General features: G+C 40.0%; 1 protein-coding gene across 1 annotated transcript; it reads right to left on the bottom strand.

Annotated features, from left to right (window-relative positions):
* Positions 1-575: 575 nt before the first annotated feature.
* On the bottom strand, positions 576-20,334 carry LOC127803738 (zinc finger CCCH domain-containing protein 24). Its single transcript, XM_052340178.1, has 14 exons — positions 19,646-20,334; positions 14,833-14,925; positions 14,478-14,744; positions 14,183-14,255; positions 13,556-13,688; positions 13,322-13,475; positions 13,050-13,133; positions 12,634-12,750; positions 2,504-2,677; positions 2,273-2,407; positions 1,887-1,982; positions 1,395-1,727; positions 1,080-1,123; positions 576-987 (listed from the first exon to the last, which is right to left on the bottom strand). The coding sequence occupies exons 1-14, from the start codon at positions 20,156-20,158 to the stop codon at positions 741-743; spliced, it is 2,463 nt and encodes an 820-aa protein (XP_052196138.1). The 5' UTR covers positions 20,159-20,334; the 3' UTR covers positions 576-740.
* Positions 20,335-20,585: the final 251 nt, after the last annotated feature.

Below are 20,585 nucleotides of genomic sequence, written 5' to 3'. Positions count from 1 at the left end.
TGATCATTTTGCCCTTCCAGACTTTTATCCATTTATATAAGCTAAAAGATTTTTATCATAAGAGCAAAATGATCCTTCCACATAAGATTAGGGCGTTGTTTAGTACGCAATTTATACATGAGGGAAGTAAAGCGATACATACTGTTAGATGATGGGTATGGGTGCAATTTTTTCTACATCCTATGCCTGACACATGAATCCACTAAGTCGCGTGGTTCTTTTACTGTTTCACCAGAATTGACACCTCAAAAGCCATTATCTTGGAGAACTGAGTTGCGAAGCTGCTCCACATGCCACACAGCAACTTCTATAAGACAGGCCGTGGACTTGAATTTCAATCAGGTACTAAAGAGCTCTAAGTACTCGGAAGATTTTCAAATCAAGACATAGCTGGCAGGAGGACTACATATGCATAAATAAAAGTTCGTTCCAGCAGAGTTCATCTAAAGGGCAACATAATGGGTGACCTTGCCTCCATAATTCACTGGCAATCAATAAAAAATTACCAAATATCACAATGACAGAGAGAAGGAGAGGAGGGCAATATGAAAGAACCAAACTGGCGATCCTTCTCATCATTGAATAATCGCTTTATTTTAATTTCAGTAGAAATACAACTTCCCAGGTCTGGAGACCATTGGGTTGAAAAGGAACTACATAGTAAGAAAGAACAAGAAAAAGTACAAAATTTTTAAGCAAGAACGTTAAATAAAAGTCATCTCTGAATATAATTATTTTGTTTACCTCTCCAGAAGCATTACCAGCTCACAGTGTGGAGTATGAGGGAAAAGATCGACAGCCGTGGCTTTGACGGGTCGAAAAGGCTCTGAGTTGGGCATAGATTTGGCCCTATGCCGTGCCAAGCCAGCACTGCTCATGTGCCTCCATCCCCTGTTGTTCTTGTTCCCTTTCTCGATTTTGTCAGCAGATGGTGTGCAGAGTTCAATAGCATTTGCAACTAAGCTTTCAGGATTACAGGAAATGTACCTGTAAGGAAACAGAGATTGCAATATTACAATTCTAGGAAAAACAGCTAAACCCAGAAAGAAGAATGAAACTAATTCTGTGAAGAGACTAACACAAGTCTCCGTAAACGTGGATGAGTCCTCAGAACTTTGATCACCTACATCATCACAAAACAAGAATGACTTATATAAGCAATTCATGCTCTTAAGAGTTGCAAAAATCGGAATGCAAGCATTTAAAGAAGAAATGATCTTGTATATAAAGAAAAATAATAAAAGATGTGTCGCCAAGGTCCCCCATACGTGAGATTGCCACAATGGGTGCTAAAAAAAAGATCTAGAGCATCAGCATTGAAATTTGATCTAAAGCATTGGTATATAGATCATTGCAAATACAACATAAAGTAGCATGTCACAGTTGCCACTTACAGTAGGATGAAGTCCAACACGTGGAGGATCAACAATAGCAACAACATTTTTGAATTGCTGCACCGAAGGGGTACTGTTTTCTGAAGTGCAGTTGTTCTGAGATTGGTCACCAGGTCCTTGGCTACTACTTTCAACGCACACAGATGCATTTCCATCATTTTCAACTTCAAGGCTTGTCCTATCTTCACAATCTACTAAATTGTCCAAGGGGGCAATGTTCTTTTCAATATATTTAGGTTCTTCACAGTTGCTTTCAGAGGAATCGACATTTCTATCTTGTTTCTGAGGTGAATTTAGGTGCTGCTTTAAGAGAGATCCCATCACATCCTCAGCCTGTAACCTCATTGATTGGAAATAAGTTATTTTGAGTAAAATATCATAGGCTTAATTAAATCAAAGAAACATTTCATAAGACTAATCAACCAACCAAAAAAAAAAGTTACTGGAATTGTTTACATACTGTCATAAGGGTTGGGGGGGGAGAATATTCACCTTTGCACATATGAAGCTACAGTTCTTGATGCCATTGATTTCAGCATTCCTTGTAGCACTGGAAACAGCAGAAGCATTCATTTCAATGCCAATGACCTAGAAAAATTTGCAGTGCCAAAGACAACTAAGTCATTTTTTTTTCCTGGATAAGTAGCCCAGATATGAATCTCGCTCGAAAGAAGAAAGGGGGGGGGGGGGGTGTCTTTGTATATATGTAATATAACCAATCCGGACATCAGAGTAAAGAAACACAAGTCTCAGCACCATGGTTTCTCCATTTCTTCTAAAATATTTTCAAACAGAATGGCACAGAATTTTGTCCTGTGTGATACACCTCTCAAACCAAGAGAATCAAAGAACCATAAAATTGGATCACTGAGTATTACCTTACCAACACAATGAGCTAATGTAAGGCCAATTGTTCCAGTCCCACAGCATATATCAAAAAGCAAGGTATCAGGACCTAAACCAGCCCAATCCCCAGCAAGCGAATATAGCTTCTCTGCAGCAAGTGTGTTTACCTGCAGCATTATAAGATTGAAGAGTTTTCCAATTGCTTAGAACGAAGTTAAGGTGATATTTGGAGAGAAGGGGTGGGGAGACCTAAGGGCCCTCACTTGAAAAAAAGCTGTTGGAGATATACAAAAACAAAGATTGCTTATGTAGTCATGAATCCTTGCTTCTGCCCCATCATTTGCTGCCTCCTGTCCAGGGTGATTTTCCGCTTTAGGAATAGGAAGTGAACGCAAAGGAGCATCTGCTGGGGCTGCATTTGATATCCCCTGGTGATCCTGGATGAGAATAAACCAACAAAAACAATACCTTCAGAAAGAAGAAAGAAAAAAAAAAGGAACATTTCCAAAATGGAACGAGTGAATAGTCTCAATGAAAGCAATTGGAACTTCAGGAACCCAGTTTTCATGAACCCTGGCATATTATAAACAACAATATCTAATAAAATCTTTTTTGGGGATAAGCAGCTCATATCTGATAAAACCGAGTCCCATAATAAAGGCAAGTACATTAGGCATATGAGATTTAAATTGTTTTAAGGCAGCCATACATATTTAAGTTACAACTACATAACAAAAGAAATAATTACACATATTACAAGAAAATGTCATCCACCAAATACCTATATAGAAATAATGCTGCATTCATGAATAACTGCGAAGGCATGATTTGTCAACAAACAGCTTCAGTTGAATGTAAGAATTCTACTTTGAACCCCGCCCCAAAACAAAAGAAATAAGAGGATGATTTTATTTTGACCTGGAAAACATGCCCCTAATAGAAAAGGTTTTGGATCTGTATTATCAGGTTAGGAATGGTTATGGGGTTCAATTATAACCTATAATGGGATTGAGACTAGGTAGAGGTTAGATCTAAATAATATTATAATTTATGGAAGTACATTATTACGTGATAAATATTATAGTGTCGATTTTTTTTCTTAAGTAAATCATGAACAAGAGGAAAGGAGGTTGGATCTCCTAGTGCCATTGTAACTTTTCATGAAAAATCTTTTCATTTTGTTTTTGTATCATTTTTATATTTGAATAGTGTCACGACCTAAGGATTAATTAGAATGGTTATACTGTATTTCTTTTACTTTAATTGTTGCACCTATAGTCCAGCTATCAATTCTATTAAAATTAGAAATGCCACATGTGAAGCCTTACAAAAAGGACAAAATAGTTTGTTGTAACTACTGAAAGGGGGGATGACCTGTTGCATCCACACCCACGCCAAGTAGCACCTATATGTATTCATCCCATTTCATGGGAGAAGGCATGCAAAAATTGAATACAACATTATGCTATTCTCACTCTCTCGTCTCACTCAATTCTCTTCTCCCTCTGTTCATTCTATTCTTCCTAATCTTCTTCTAATCTCTCCCTCATTCTTTCAATTTCCTCCTTAATTTCCTTTTGTTCTGGCAGTAGTTGAATTGGATTCTTCCGATTCCCAAATTGATCCTGGGTTAAGCCCTAGGATCATGAAAAATTGGTATCAGAGTAGTCAATCCTTGGTTGTGATTTTGATTCGATTATCGGTGGAATTAATCGAGTAGTAATTCGGACGATTCAGTTTCATTTTCCGACGCTGTTAAGATCTAATGCGGAGCCACGTTCCTTAGTTGTGATTCCTGGAAGTTCTCCAGCGATATCGGTAGCAAGATAAGCCGGGCGAAGTACTGACAATTAAAGGTCAATCGGTGAATTGCGGTGATTCCAGCAAACTTGAACGAGTAAGTAATTCTTGGCGTGAGTCTTAAAGGCTAAGCGGAGCAGCGACTAGAAATTGTTGTCCGACCTTGGGAAACAAATTGATCTAGCGTTCCGATGGTGCTTCTGACAACTTTTAAGGGCGAGGTTGAAGCGATCAGAACCCAACCCAAATTCTGCAAGACTCCAGGTAGAATTGTGGCGGGCGATTCTTTCTAGAGCAAGAAAACGAGGCAGACCCAAAGAATTCCGACCGAATTCCTCTAACCAAGAACTGGGCAATCGCAATTGGGTCCAGCACGGTGAGACAAGCAAGGCCAGTAGTGTTCTTGGCATTAAACGAGGTCCACGAACGAAGCTGGGGGTGCAAGAGACTGGATGTTGTGGGCAAGCAAGACCAAACAGTTCCGATCGGATTTTGAAGACGAACAAGGAAGGTGAAATAGATTCGAGAGGTGTTCCAGCGACTCTGGACATCTGGAAGGTGGGTAGGTGCTGGGAGGTGTTAATCTCCAAGCAAGCAAATACCCTCAGTCAAACGTGGAAGGCACCACAGGCGAGTGACCCTCGGCCAATTCCGTGAACATCCTTAATCTTCAATTCCAGCAGTGTGTAAATTACAATTGTCCTAATAGCTGGATCCAAGTTGTTGTGTGTGATTGAGGCTAGCAAACCCAGGCGATCTTAGTTGTTGCTTTGTTGAAATGTTGTCTCGAGTATATGGTATAAGAAGAAGAAAAGTGAAAGCAGTGAGTGATGGTAGTGTGCTAGAGGGCCATTGAAGAATTAGATAGAAGTTTATATCCCAAACTGTAATTAGTGAAAATTTGGGGGGTTAAATTGTAAATATCTAATATCTTCTCTAGTGATAACCGCCCACTCTATAAATAGAGTGTTAGGGGGGGTGTGCGGTCATTCTATTCTCTTCTATTGTAACGAGCGCATTGTATTCTCTGAGAGGAAGGCTAGAATTCTGTTTTTTAGCTCTGTAATCTTGGGAGAGAAGTTGTTTTTGTACTCGGGAATAAGGGGGAGATCTTGCTGCTATACTGGTCTTTCTTCTCCTTAATAAGACTGCTAAGAAGGCTCTTTGAAGGCTGGATGTAGGTTTCCTCAAAGGAAACCGAACTAAGATAAATCCGCGCCTACTTGTGGTTTGATTGTTTCTTGTTTTATTTTCATTCTGTTTTGATTGCTTATGTTTCTGCTTTCAATTCCTATTATCGTTGGGAAGGATAGAGAGTGTTAAGAGAGGCATATATCATCCAAGGGTCATTCCGCATAGTCCTAGGATAACAAATTGGTATCAGAGCTAGTTTTTAGGTTCAAGAACAGTCCAAGAACCTTCAAGATTTCATCTGTTTTGAATTCTCTATCATAGAACAGTGTTATAATGGCTGCAACTAGGTATGATATTGAGAAGTTTGATGGCCAGAATGATTTCGGCCTTTGGAGGATGAAAATGAGGGCATTACTAGGGAATCTAGGATAAGAAAAGGCTCTAGATGAGGAAGAAACGCTGCCTGAAACCTCCACTGAAGAACAAAAAAAGGAAAAAATCAAAAGAAAAGAAAGATATTGACAATAAAGCTTTTAACACCTTGATTTTAAGTTTAGGGGACAAAGTCTTGAGGGAAGTAGCCAAAATGACCACGGCATCAGACCTTAGGAAAAGATTGGAGACCCTTTACTTGACTAAAACCCTATCTACTAAGTTATATTTGAAAACCAAAATTTTCTCCTTTAGAATGGATGAAGGTAAGAAACTGCAGGAGCACATAGATGAGTTTAACAAGTTATGTTTGTTTCTTGAGAACATAAACATCAATTATGATGATGAGGATAAGGCCTTAGTCTTATTGCACTCTCTACCAAAGTGATATGAAACCTTTGTTGACAGCTTAAAACATGGTAGAGACAAGTTGTCTCTAGATGATGTGACCAGAGCCTTGAGTTCCAAGGAATTACAACATAAGGTTGAGGGAAAGAACTTTATACATGATGCTCTTATAGTTGGGACTAGACCAGAAAATAGGGACCCTAAATTTAAGGGTAGGTCTAGGTCAAAGTCTAGGAATGGCAAGAAAATGATAAGATGCTATCAGTGCCATGATGAGGGACATATTAAGAAGAATTGTCCCAAAAGAAAGAGTAAACTCCAAGAGGAAAACCCTGGAATTTCTTCATCTGTGCAGATGCCGTATAAGTGTCTAGAAATGCTGGAAATGTAGCATAGTTTCTAGGTTTAGGGTAGACTCATCATAGGAAATGGTTTTTTTTTCAATTTATAGAGTCATAGTAGGTGTCAGGTGATAAGGTGTTAGTAGGCAATAATCAAGAGTAAAGTATCAAGCCCATTAGAGATCAGTTTCTAGGATCTAAGGGGACCTATCTAGGCCTTGTCTCATGGTGGAGCTAGGTGAGGTAAACCTAGTGAAGATGGTGTGTTCCTAAGAATTCCAAAGCGTATTTGAGCTTGCTGGAAATTGCTTCTGGTGTGAAGGGTTAGGGGTGTGGAGTTGTGTAATAGGTATACCTAGGTCTCCTAAAGCTAGGGTTCTTACCTATGAGGGAAATCTCTACTAATAGGATATGAAATTAGTTGATTCCAAGGGCAAGGGATGGAATCTAGAATGCTGTGTAAAGAAAAACAGCAAGGAGAATCCTTTGGGAATGTCCTAAACTAACCTATGAACCAGGATATAGCAATAGGGAAATCTGGAAAATGTTTTGATCAGATTCATTGTGTAAGCTTGGGCTGAATTGTGAGAGGGAGGAAGCTAGTGTTTAAGATAGCTTTGGCTCTTGCAGTAAGGGTCCTTGTGATCAGTGAGGGGAAAAGGGTGTGTGCAAGGGTTGTCAGCCCATGGTTGATCAAAATCTGGATTAAGCAAGGAAAGGGAAGTAGAATCATCTTGTAGGAAATGAGCAAGGGAATAGAAGGTTTAGAGTGCTGCCTAGGATGGGTAGTGATAGGTGTTAGAATGTTGTCTCAAGTAGATCCATATTTTAAAGCAGTCATATGAGCCGGTTTTATGGGTTTAGTCAGGCGGTTTCTCAGCTTTGTAATTAGTTTTAAGTTTGAGGGTAAAATCGGGAATGTCTAATCCTATTTTAAGCCTTAGAGATTATCACCTATTATTCTATAAATAGGGCAGGGGTCTAGGCTTATGTAAGGTTGCTCATTTTCTCACGAGTAAGTTCAAGAGTAAAGGCTATGTGTTCAAGAAATAGTCTTTGTAATCTTGGAGAGACTTGTAATTGTGAGGCGAGATTGTATTGCTTACATTCTGTATTAAAGAGGCTACTATCATGAGGCTTTAAGAGGCTAGATGTAGGGTTGTCCTAAGGGCAATCCGAACCAAGATAATCTGCTATGTTCTTCTTGTGGTTTGATTTTATTTTCTGTCATTTACATTCTGTTTTCATTGTCATTCATTTTGTTTTCTGTTATCATTGAAATCCGAGTGTGTGCGCAAGGGTGAGGTTGAGAATTCCGTCCAAGAAATCTAACTCTAAGTGCTCCTAAGTTAACAATAGGTCTTAAGTTAGTTTCCAGTGAGGTATGGAATGTTGGGTTTGAAGGATGCTTAGGCTCAGGTTTGAGTGCTAAGGAGCAGGCTGGAAAATAGAATCTCTTGTCCAAATGAATGGCATGGAGCCATGTAAATTTGGGGAGAATGTTGGACTTAAATGGTATATCTCTTAGGTTAAAGGGGTGGAGTGCTGTTGTAGTGTCTATTTGTAATTAAGGAAGTGCTGGAAATGGGAAAAGTCTAGGGAAATGGCTAGACATGGCCATTGGTTATAGCAGCACATGAAGGCTTAATTTGATCAAATAGGTAATCTCTAACAGCCAGTATCCATGTGGAAATTGAGAGAGAAAAGTGATCTTATAGTGTAGCCAAGGGATAATATGCTAGAGGGAAAGGTAAGCAAGGATTGGTTGCTTAGACGGTCTCTCTAGGTATGATAGTAATTCCCTAGATAAGATATAAGATTGTGATAGTCCAAAGGGTAAATTGAGTGCATGAGGAAGCTGTGTCAATTTCAATGGTATGCCTAGGATAAGTAAGGCCGCTTCATTGATAGTTATCCAATGGGAAATCTCAAGGTGTAGTTGAGGTTGTAGTTCAGTATTTGAGATTGTTGGAAGGAGGAGAAGCTGGAAATTCTAAGGCATAGAGGTTGGAATAAGAATAGGACAGCTTATGGCAGCCTAGTTTACCCAAATCTTAAGCATATCTTGGTAGGCTGGTAGTTAGAAGAGTCTCAAGAGGTTGAGCAGTCTTGCTCTGAAACAAACATAAGAAGGGAAGTCAGTGGTAAAGCCTAAAGGCCGGTTTTGGGAGCTAGGAGGAAGTCTAGCAGTGTTTAAGGCCAATCCGGGTAAGGTGCACTGTTGATGTGATGCTGTGTAAAAGTTTGGACCCTTTAGGATTAAGGAATAACATTGAGTATGGATTTGGTTTATGGTGGAGTGTTAGACACCATGCAGAGACCAATCATATTGATGTTAGGAATATATTCACTAGGAAATCCCTTTGAGGAGGATAATATCTAATGAGAGTTGCAGGTTTAGTTATTGCAGCTGGAATTTTATCAAAGGGGTGGTCCATTGTTATGTTTTACAGCATTGATTTGTTTTCTCTGATGTTTGCTTTGTGTTTGAGTAAGCAGGTGCAACGTGAAGATCCTAAGAGAGCAAGATGAGAGCAGGAGAAGTTCATCTATTAGAAGGCCAAGGCTTGATGGATGAAGGTTGAAGTATACTCAAGACAATGGTAGAGAATTGTTGAAATGTTGTCTCGAGTATATGGTATAAGAAGAAGAAAAGTGAAAGCAGTGAGTGATGGCAGTGTGCTAGAGGGCCATTGAAGAATTAGATAGAAGTTTATATCCCAAACTGTAATTAGTGAAAATCTGGGAGGTTAAATTGTAAATATCTAATATCTTCTCTAGTGATAACCGCCCACTCTATAAATAGAGTGTTAGGGGGTGTGTGCGGTCATTCTATTCTCTTCTATTGTAACGAGTGCATTGTATTCTCTAAGAGGAAGGCTAGAGTTCTATTTTTTAGCTTTGTAATCTTGGGGGAGAAGTTGTTTTTGTACTCGGGAATAAGGGGGAGATCTTGCTGTTGTACTGGTCTTTCTTCTCCTTAATAAGACTACTAGGAGGGCTCTTTGAAGGCTGGATGTAGGTTTCCTTTCTTTGAAAGTTGGATGTAGGTTTCCTCAAAGGAAACCGAACCAGGATAAATCCGCGCCTACTTGTGGTTTGATTGTTTCTTGTTTTATTTTCATTTTGTTTTGATTGCTTATGTTTCAGTTTTCAATTCCTATTATCATTGGGAAAGGTAGAGAGTGTTGAGAGAGGCATAAATCATCCGAGGGTCATTCCGCATAGTCCTAGTATAACATGCTCCTTAGCAACGGATCTCGACCACTGCCCAGCTTCCAATTCCTCTTACTGCCACTAAATTTTGTGGGGTCTCAGCTAAGAAATGCGGCAATTCTGGTATCTAATTACAGCAAGGCTCGTAGCAGCTGGGAGTGTAGTTTTGAAGGCATTCCTAAGCCGATGAGCCTCAACCATTGAGTGACAGAAGCGGACAGAGCAGCGAAAGTGTGGTGAACCTTGCTGAAGAACCGAGCAATGGATTTTCCGTGTTTGAGATTTAAGTCAGAAAGAAACAAGGTTGATCGAAAATTGACAGCAAGCAGTCCAGGCTGTCTAGGGTGCATTCACATCGATTATTGGTTGTGATCTCTATTCAGAATTTGAAGGAGACTTCTAGAGCAGTTCCGGTGATTCTCAATTGCTACGATTTGATTGTGATTCTCGGCTGACAGTTAAGACAGTCTAGAGGACTCTTGAAGGCCAATCAAGTCGCTGTAAGTGTGCAATTTTTTCTGCTATTACAATAAACTTGGTCTTGAAGCATAACAGTGGCTGCAATTTGCCACTTATTGGATCAATTTTAGAGGTGATTGGGTGAGGCAGTTACAGAAGGGAATTAGGATAGAAAGAGCTATTGTTTCTTGGCCTATTGCTTTTTCCAGCCAGTGAGATTTCGGCCAGGAGTAGTGCACGAAGAAGTCCAATGGAATCTCAATTGCAATAGAAAAATTCTTCATTTTCAGTTGGAATAGAGCCTCTATGGCAGCCAAAGAAGGCTGCATTTGTAGTTGACTAGCAACATCAAACATGGAGAAAGGATTTTGAGAAGGAGATCAGCCAAGGGAACAAGGAAAAAAGAAGTGGGATTGATGAAGAGTGCGAGGAATTTGGCCGTATGTTCCACGAGAACTACAAGAGTTTGAGATGATACTTATTAAGAAATATCATTACAACTTTCTGGTGGAATACTTCGATGATTATCGTGAAAGTTTTAACAAAGAAGAATTTCTCAAAATGGACCAGCCAAAGGAAAAGTCAAGATGGCGGGAAGGGGATTCATTGCTCACCTCCAATGTTGAGCAGAAGAAGTATACCGGTTTAAGCAAAATTGACAATGAAGATACCAACTCATTACCCTCGTTGGCTAGTGCATGGGCTGAAGGATTTGGTGGTGTTCTGGATCAGAAGTTCGTAGGAAATGGAATAGCATTGAATCAGGGAAATCTAACTAAATGATCCTCAATCTACACAGATATTGGGGTTGGAATCCTTCCTCCTATTTTGGACCTACCAAAAGCTAAGGATTCTTTGGCTTGGGCTAAAATGGGCAGCGAGAGGGTGGAGATAGCACTAGCTGGAGGATATCTTACTACCAACATAAAAGGCTCTAGCACCGAACAATATGATGGTGTTGCTGCCATTTCAAAAAAGGCAAGCCAAATTGCAGATGTGAACCCATTGTCAGTATTAGGGGTAATAGAGGTAACTAAAGAAGAGATTTCGGGAAAGGGAACACAAAAGTTGAAAAGAGAGATGTTGATTTCTCTTTCAGTCAAGGGAAATCCTTTACGAGTTATAACCTTGCAAGTAGTTCTCTCCATCAGTAGCAAATCCAAAGTGGTGAGGAATTTTGGAAGCCGGTTGTAGATGGCGAAAAGCTAAGGGAGATAGTGAAAGAAGTTATAGGTTTTGTCGAAGGCAACAAAATTTCCTCTGCTGTATTGGTTCCTCCTCCAGTGGGAAAATTCGAATGCTGGTCTATTGCATTGACTGATGAATAGATGGTTGAAGACAATGTGGCAGCAAGTCATGATGCTGTTACGGTTGATAGAAAAGAAAAGAAGAAAAAGCCTAGAAGGATAAAGAAGGAAAGAAGCATTAAACTGATAGAGAAAACTGGAATTGAATGAATAAGAACGGCTCAACGTAATAAGTTTCTTGGGAACAAGAAACCTTTCAAGGAGAGGGAATTGTCACGACTCAAGGGTTAATTAGAATGGTTATGCTGTATTTCTTTTACTTTAATTGTTGCACCTATATTTCAGCTATCAATTCTATTAGAATTAGAAAAGCCACATGTGAGGCCTTAGGAAAAGGACAAAATAGTTTGTTGTAATTGCTGGAGGGGGGGATGACCTACTGCATCCACACCCACGCCAAGCAGCACCTATATGTATTCATCCCATTCCATGGGAGAAGGCATGCAAAAATTGAATACAGCATTATCCTATTCTCACTCTCGTCTCACTCAATTCTCTTCTCCCTCTGTTCATTCTATTCTTCCTAATCTTCTTCTAATCTCTCCCTCATTCTTTCAATTTTCTCCTTAATTTCCTTCTGTTGGCTGTAGCTGAATTGGATTCTTCCGATTCCCAAACTGATCCTGGGTTAAGCCCTAGGATCATGACAAATAGCTCCATTTTTTTTATATTCTTGTTTATTTTTAGAGCTCTATGCTTGAATAATTCATTCCCACCTGCTCAATTCAATCCCATTAACTATGCAAGCTTGGATAAGATAAGCGTACATGATAAGAGTTTTAATCTGTCACACGTTTTGGGAGGTATGGGATGATGAGTTTTTATGATTGAGGATGGGTGAGAGATTGAACTAATGAAATCCCGATATCCCTGTTTTGTTGTGGTTTCCTTATCTTTAAAGTCAGTGATTGAACAGAAATGCATATTCCCATTCTCAGTCCAAACTTGTATTGATCAACCCCCAAGGACCAAGTCTGTCTTACCCATCAAAAAGTTTATTAAAAAGAGCATCAGGCCAGCAAAAACCACCACACGGTACAGAGGCAAGCAGAATTCTCCATAAATGCATAACAGAGATACAACTCCAGAAGATCTTTATAAAAAATAGTATCTTCTTCCTGGTTAATACATATAACCTAGAATTCCCTCAGATGCAATGCAGACTGTCTAGTCCAGTTAATCTCTTTATTTTTAATAGCATATACTGGGAAAGGTAAATGTATGCCAGCCCAGTGTTTTATATGAATACAGGGGTTCTTACAGCCTTGCATGTACAGGTCGAACATGCACCAGTACATAATTAAGAAACCAAAATATCAGATACAAAACAGGTAATTATGTGCTTAGAGGTAGTACCTGAACTAATAAGGCAGTCAGGGGTAAAGAATCAGTAGAAGCTCCGAGAGAAAATGCTTGAGCCATCCTCTCAAATTCCCTGTTAATTATTCCATCCTCAAAGCCCAGTGTGCAAACCTAAGAATTCAAAAATAAGGACTAAGGACCCAAAACAAAAATAAATGCAAAACTTCTAAGGATAAGGTTGGTGGTGGTTATATGCACCATTGGTTGGACAATCGAATGAAGTTTTATCTCTCATGAAGAAAAGGGTGCAAACATACTATGATTATTATCTCAAGGGTCAATCCCACAATTCTGAAAATTTAATTCAGATTTTATTCCCTTATTTTATTTTTCATCTTGTGATAGCAGTTAAGCAGAAGTTTGTAAACATGGAAAAGGAGCTTAAAAGCGCAACTTAACCAGTGTTAAACCTGAACAATGAGCATGACCTCTGAATTTTTTCCCTCAGAGTTTTGGAAATCGGCAACCTTGCTTGAAGAGCGTCCTTCCCGTACCTTTATAGAAATCATCAAACAAAATGAAAATTGTAGAGAGTACACCACCACCAAATGTTTCTGTCTTATTGAAAAAGCAGACAAAACAAACTCAAACCCTAAAGCCATTCAATCCAAGTACTTGACTTAGAAGGGTATAGGAGATATAAATAATCTACCACCCATAGCTGTAGGTCAGTTAAACTTACAGTTAACTGGCGCCAAAATCCAGTGTTATTCAATCTGTTCCAAATTGGTAATGCTGAATTTTCTAGAAACTCTTGAAAGATTGTAGCATATTTGCAGCCAATTCTAGAAACATTTGGGCAGTCTGTAGGTTCTTCAACAGCTGTCACACCCTCTCTGAAATAAAAAAATTCATCTTTTTAACAAAGAAAAGATATACAAAAAAGTTTATCACAAAAAGGTGAATTCAACAATACCTAAAGTTCCCAAGCATAAACCCTACAGTTGGCTTTCCTTGTATAGAATATCCAACTGAAAATTCACATTTGTTCCGGTACCCATTTATGAGAGGGGATTCAACTATACCCTCAAATTTGCATGGAAGACCGCCTGCAGTGTTTAAGATGGAAAAAGGAAGCCATAAGATTCCAGAACATTTTATTCTGCTCCAATAAATGATTAAGAGGGTAGGATTTGAACCATCTAAAAATAAAGAGCACATTTTCTATATTTATATAGCCAAGCAAATGCACTTACTGCATGAGCTAAGCTTCCCTCCAGTTGAATTTAGAATTTTTCTCTTAGTCCAATTTTTTCTGTATTGATGGACTATGCACAAACTTAAAAGGAGGAATCTTTGAACAATAAATTTATAAAGACTTCTTTCTCGTTTGAATACATTTTCTGGAAATTATTATTGTACTTAAACATACATGTAAAGGAGTAAAATAAAAGGAAACACTTGAATTTTTTAATCTTTTAAACTAAACATGTAAAATGGGATATTTCTGGAAAGTAAGAGATAAAATGGCACAAAGTACAAAGAAGCTATTAAAATTTTCAAGATCATCTTATTCGAGCGGCCAGCACAATAAGAACAGCACCTATTTCTTTAGATTCAAGAATCCAATCAGGAAGCGAAACACCGTGAGGACAAGCTTTGCGTGCATTCCTAGTCTGCAGATATGAAGGCAGAGAAAGCTCTAATAACTCATAGGCGAAATAGTAGCTAATGAACACAAAATAACATCTCACATCTCATACTAGTAAAAATTGAGAACCTGAAAAGAATTAAAAATAATATAGAATTGCCTCTATTGAGAACTTAATACAGTGATAGCAACAAGAACAGTAATAATAATAAAGGAAGAAAAATAAGCAATGATAAATATTTCTAACTAGTTTTTTGAGAGTTTGCATGAGATTGTTCTTCTTGTGCTCCAGCTGATCAATGTAAGGCATATATGCAAGTGGAGTCACTACATCACGGGCACTTTTTGCCTTCAAAGCAGAAGAATCAGGTTTTGAACCATCATCATTTGTATCAACATCTTCGCAGCTGTTTGAAGATGCAGATACAGCTGATTTAATTTTCTTCTCAAATGACCGGGGAATAACATCTGCAAGCTTTAAATTCTTGTTGCCAACAGATCTTCCATCCAGCTCCTGCCACAATGAAATTTAAGTATCCAAGACAGTATAGTTATAGTAGGTCTTGTGGAAGTCACACTTTTATATTTAGAACAGGCAGTACCTCTGTTGCCCTCTCTACTTGTTGTGCACTTTCAAAATTCACAAAACCAACACTCATCCCTTTTTTTTTCTTGGCTGATTTATAGACAACACCCTGCAAGCAAAAAAAATTCATCAACTTACAGATGAAACATGTGTAATCCTTATCTAAGTCTTTCTTTTAACGCATATCCATTACAAAAATAATCACAAGTCTTAATCCCACTGGGCGGACTCAGCTACATGAATTTTAGACAGCCAACCATGTCTATTCATGGTCACAGCCTCTGTAAGACCATTATAATATATGCCATGTTTAAGATTTTCCCACCAAGTTTTCTTTAACCAATTTCTATTTGTGCTTTAAAAAACAAAAAAGAATCAAGGCAAAGAAGAAACTGAAGAGGGATATTTGCAACAAAGTTGGATGTTTATGGCACACTTCCTAAACATAACTTCTTCTTTTTTCCTGTAAATTTCCTAAGAGTATCCTTTTTGGTCTTTTCAACCTTAACCAACCCTTTTAGGTCCCCAAGATTGTCCCATGAGAGCAACCTGAAGAGCTGGGAAAGTAATCCAGTCATCGCATAGGTTCTCTTGAGGATGATGATGCAAAAGAGTCTGGGAAAGTAATCCAGTCATCGCATAGTAAGAGTATTCTTTTTGGGTCGCAGATGAGGATTAAAACCCCTAATTTTCAAAACCACATTGATTCTTTTGAGGCTCCTAACTCGCTGCCAAAGAGTTTCAGAGTTTCTTCCTCTACCCAGATCAAACCATCCAATCTTCAAATGGCTAGACAAACAAAAGCTGAACCATTTGGAAAGATCTTGTCTTGTTCCTAAACAGAACTTTATCATCTTTAGAACATAAGTGAGTAATATACTAATCTGTGATAACAAAGATTGCGGAAGAATTATAGCCTTTGAGAAATTGCTACCAACTGCTTATACATCATGAGCCAAATTCTGTTACAGAGTTTTCTTTTGCAAAATTAAGGCATTCATGAATTGAATACCTTGCCTTTCCCTTAGCTAGATATCACATATATGCTACCAAAAACCAATTGCTTATAGTCAAAAGTGGCATCTGCCAAATGCACCATGCAACTTAGAGAATTCAGGACTGCATCCAATAGCAACATTGAACCGCAGTCACTGAAACTTACACCAACTTCCACCAAATGCACCATGCAACTTAGAGAATTCAGGACTGCATCCAATAGCAGCATTGAACCGCAGTCACTGAAAATTACACCAACATCCATAATCCTTACCGGCCCTTTCTTTAACTATATTTCTTGTGAATTGCAGATTTCATGTCATGTGAGATTTAAGTTGTTAGACTCCATATTCTGTTTAAACTTTAAAGCATACCTATAAAATTAAACAAAAGGCGGGTTCTAACTGAAAATCCAGAACTTTGTGCTGTTATGTGTCATGACCCTAGGGTTTAGCTAAGGTCTTAGAAGGGATTGAAAGGAATTTGGGGAAGAACAAAGAGGAAATGAAGGGGGAGATTGAACAGAATTAGGGAGAAAGTTAAGAGAAATGAGAGGGAGGATGGAGAGAAACTTAGAGAGAAAACAGAATATTCATTTATCATTCAAAACATGCCCCTCACCTCCATTTACAGCAGCCTTATATAGGCATTTTAGTCTCCTAACAGCCTTGCACATCCAGCCATGTGCACCTAACTAATTGCTAAAATATCAAAACAAACTATTATACCCTATTACAATAATACCCCTTTATTGCTCATAAGGTCATGACAATTCTCCCCTCCTTAAGAGAGTTCTTGTCCCCAAGAACTTGCAACAAGTAGCCATGGCTCTTCATCCAATTCCAGTCTTCTCTATCTGGTTCATCCTTCTTTCTTTCTTCCTCCTTCTAGGTCTCTTCTTCTTCATTTTTTTGGTTCTCAATTGAAACAAAAATGATAATCATTCCAGACAAGGCTGCATCTTCCTCCAAAGAGTAACATACTATTTCCCTTGGGTTCGCAATAGCTACCAAATTAAGGTTGCTAGTACTCATAGTTTGGGGATCCAATATAATGCCAAAACCTGTCAATGTATTCACATCAAATGCCTTCAATGAATTTAGCTGTTCCTTGTCACAAGTAGCAGTTGAAATCTGCAACCCTACAGCCTTCAAATGTCGATCATTCCGAAACTCTAACTAACCAGCTACCACATATATTCCCCTCTTCTCATTATCTTCAAAATTGGCAGCAATACGGTGGCATCGTTTAGGATCAACAAGTCTTCCTTTTGCTGGTGCTGTCTTCGCCTTATCATTAGCTAAGGAATCCTCAGCATTATCCAAAACCATAGGCAATGGAACCTTATCATTAGGAACTCCACCACCCATTCCCTTTCTTATAGAATTCTGATCTTGGACACCCTCCAATCCTTCAGTCCCTACACTAGTCAACAGAGGTAACAAATTGGCCTTGGCTTCCTTGGTTACTTCATCAAATGCTTCCTCATTTTCCTCCTTCGACTGCTCCACTCCAAGGAATTCCTCCTTGTTAAAACTTCCATGATAATCATCAAAGTATTCCACCGAAAAGTTGTAATGATACTTCTTAATAAGTATCATCGCAAATTCTTGCAACTTCTCGCGGAACATTAGACCGAACTCCTTGCACTCTTCATGTATTACACTTCTTGTTTCCTTGTCAACTTGGATGATCCCCTTCTCATATTCCTTGTTGCTGCCAACTGAAAATGCAGCCTTCTTTGGCTGCCATTGAGGCTCCATTCCAACTGAAAAGGAAGCTTTCTTATGCTGCAATTGAAAGCTCATCTGCTCCATGTATGCACTGCCTCCAATAGCTTCACGAGTAGGACACCCTACTAAAAATACAACCTTCTTTGGCTGCCATTGAGTCTCCCATGGCCTCATATACACACTACCTGCCTTGGCAGAACTTTCACTAGCAGAACGAGACACAGGCCAAGAATTTGGAGCGTTGTCCACCCTGCTTCGCCTCCCAAATTCAAACGTCTGAATGAAGGGTTGCTCTCTTTCTTGGAATTTAATCATGTCAGCTGGCAATAGACTAAATAGATCGAACTTTACCTGGCTACGTTGCCGATGATGTCCACCTCCCGAACTCCAACCCACAATGCTATGACAGTCGTCTATCAACCCAGACATCGGAATCAATTTCCGGAAATCAGTCTTCTGGAAATCAGCCTGTTTCTACTTCCATTATCCGTAGAAGTATATAATTGCCGGAGTTGAAATCACAACCAAAGCGACTCACGATCACCTATGTCCACCGTCATCGTCAAAATCGCCTTCAAATATGACTCAAAATTCCTTCAAGTCAGCTCGCCTCAATCACAATTCAGTGGTCGTGGATCACCAACTCAGCTACCCATATCCACTCACTCCAGAATCCCAGTTGAAGTTGCCTGGGTCCTTTTCACCTTATCTACTCGCCAAAATGGAAATGGTTCAACGATCTTCCCAACTGCGCCTCTTCTTTCGGCCTCAGCTGTCCACCTTCCTCTTCAAGACTCGGACAAGAGTGTCCAAAATTCCCAGGCGACAACCGCCTCACATCAGCATCGAAATCACCAAATCCTGCTTCCCCCTTCGATTCCAAATAATAATTACTGAAATTATAGGCCGAGGGTCACTCACCTGTTGCGCCTTTCAATTCAAACTGAGGGGGCTCGCTTGCTTGGAGATTAATACCTTCCAACGCCTAACCACCTTCCAGATCTCCAGAGTTGCTGGAACACCAGCCCAGCCAAATCGCCTTCAAGTTTTCTCAATCTGGACCTAATCACTGAATCGGATTTTCCTACCTTCAACTCGAGTTGAAACCACAACAATGCAGCTACCACCCAATCACCGACCAACACCACTACTGGAGGACCACAGCACTCCTTGAGTTTGCCTTGATCAACAAGTCCTCGGAATCCAATTACGATCGCGGTAGGCTCCGATCGTACCACCGAAATGGCTCGACTCCTTCGCCTCGTCTGTATTGTTTCCGGAATCGCCTCCTACGACTTGTTCCTTTCCGCCACTAATCGCTAGTCAACTTCAACACCTACCGTGGATTGGTGTCCATCACGTCTCTCATTCAAATTCGAGTTGACACTCACCCCCTTGCAAGTCGGAATCGACTCTGAGATTCAATCGAAATATTCTGGTTGTTTCTCTATCATGAATGCACAGTTCACTAGAAGAGAAACTGACGGGTGTCGTCGATATCCGTTGGACCTAAATCAGTAACGGACACCGCCGAGGAAAGAAGCTTTGATACCAATTGTCATGACCCTAGGGTTTAGCTAAGGTCTTAGAAGGGATTGAAAGGAACTTGGGGAAGAACAAAGAGGAAATGAAGGGGGAGATTGAACAGAATTAGGGAGAAAGTTAAGAGAAATGAGAGGGAGGATGGAGAGAAACTTAGAGAGAAAACAGAATATTCATTTATCATTCAAAACATGCCCCTCACCTCCATTTACAGCAGCCTTATATAGGCATTTTAGTCTCCTAACAGCCTTGCACATCCAGCCATGTGCACCTAACTAATTGCTAAAATATCCAAAACAAACTATTCTACCGTATTACAATAGTACCCCTTTATTGCTCATAGGGTCATGACATTATGCTAACTGAAACTTCTTGAATGTTTTAGCATCAAGCAAAAACAAGACAAAATGAGCAATGCTAGAATACATCAAACGCTCGTCTATAGCCAAAAAATAATTTCATTAGTTTACCAGATTCCCTCGCCAATCAAACAACCAATATTATGGAAACAAGACGATTATAAAAAAGCGCATGGATAAAATGAGTGTGTGTGATTACCTGCTCGGCAAGAAAAGCCCTCAATTTGTCCGCAGTCCACTTCATGGGGAGATTCACCAAGCACTTCGATAGAGCGGGGTCGGAAGAGTCGTCATCCAGAGCGTCCGTCATCAGAACATCGCCAACTCCTTCAACGGCGTCGCCCACTGGCTTCGACTTCTCCTCAGCATCGTCGTCGGCATTCAACATCTCCTTTGCCCGCTCGGAAGTCGGATCCCACGTGGTATCGGGTCGGGGCCGGAGCTCCGCCTCGCCGTGGGCGTACCGGCAGCCCTCGCCATGTCTGCACACGCCGTTCGAACGCCGGAAGTATGAGCAGAGGCTCGTCTTCCACAGGCGATCCCGACCTTCTCCTCCTCCTCCCGCATCGTTTTCGTTCTCCGCTCGCTTTCGCTTCTCGCCTGGTTCGACGCCGTCCACCGTGGAGGGCGGTGCTGCTTCGACAGGTGGGCCGGCGGGGCGGGGGTCTTGGAGGGGAGGGTTTAGGGTTTGGTCAGTTGAAGTTGCGGCCATTGGCGGATAGAACACCGTGTAAGGCTCAGTTCAGTTTCTTTTTTGTCTCTGGTTTGCCGTAGTAGTAAAAGCGATTTGGATTTCCCTCCGAACTACACTCGCCACGTCTATGTTCCGCACGAGTCAAGAAAACGAGAAATTGCCAACACAGCCAACTGGGCCGGCCCAATTACCTTGGACTTCGGTTCGGATCACTTTTTATTGGCCCGTGAAGGCCCTTTGGCGGGTGGGCCAGCTTCAACCTCATGAGGTCCAATATATTAAAATTGGGAAAATTTCATCGTAACCATGTTGTGCTTAGCACACGAAATTTTACAAACTTGGATGGGCTACAATTTTACGTTCTCAAAATACATTTGGAAAAAACCAGGAACATATTGAAGTTGAACACCCTTTTTTCTTTTTAACATTTGAAACAGATTGAAGT

The sequence above is a fragment of the Diospyros lotus genome, chromosome 1, assembly GCF_014633365.1.
Source record: "Diospyros lotus cultivar Yz01 chromosome 1, ASM1463336v1, whole genome shotgun sequence".
In the NCBI taxonomy this organism is placed as follows: domain Eukaryota; kingdom Viridiplantae; phylum Streptophyta; class Magnoliopsida; order Ericales; family Ebenaceae; genus Diospyros; species Diospyros lotus.
Note: the sequence above shows the minus strand (reverse complement) of the source record. Positions and strands in the feature narration are given on the sequence as shown.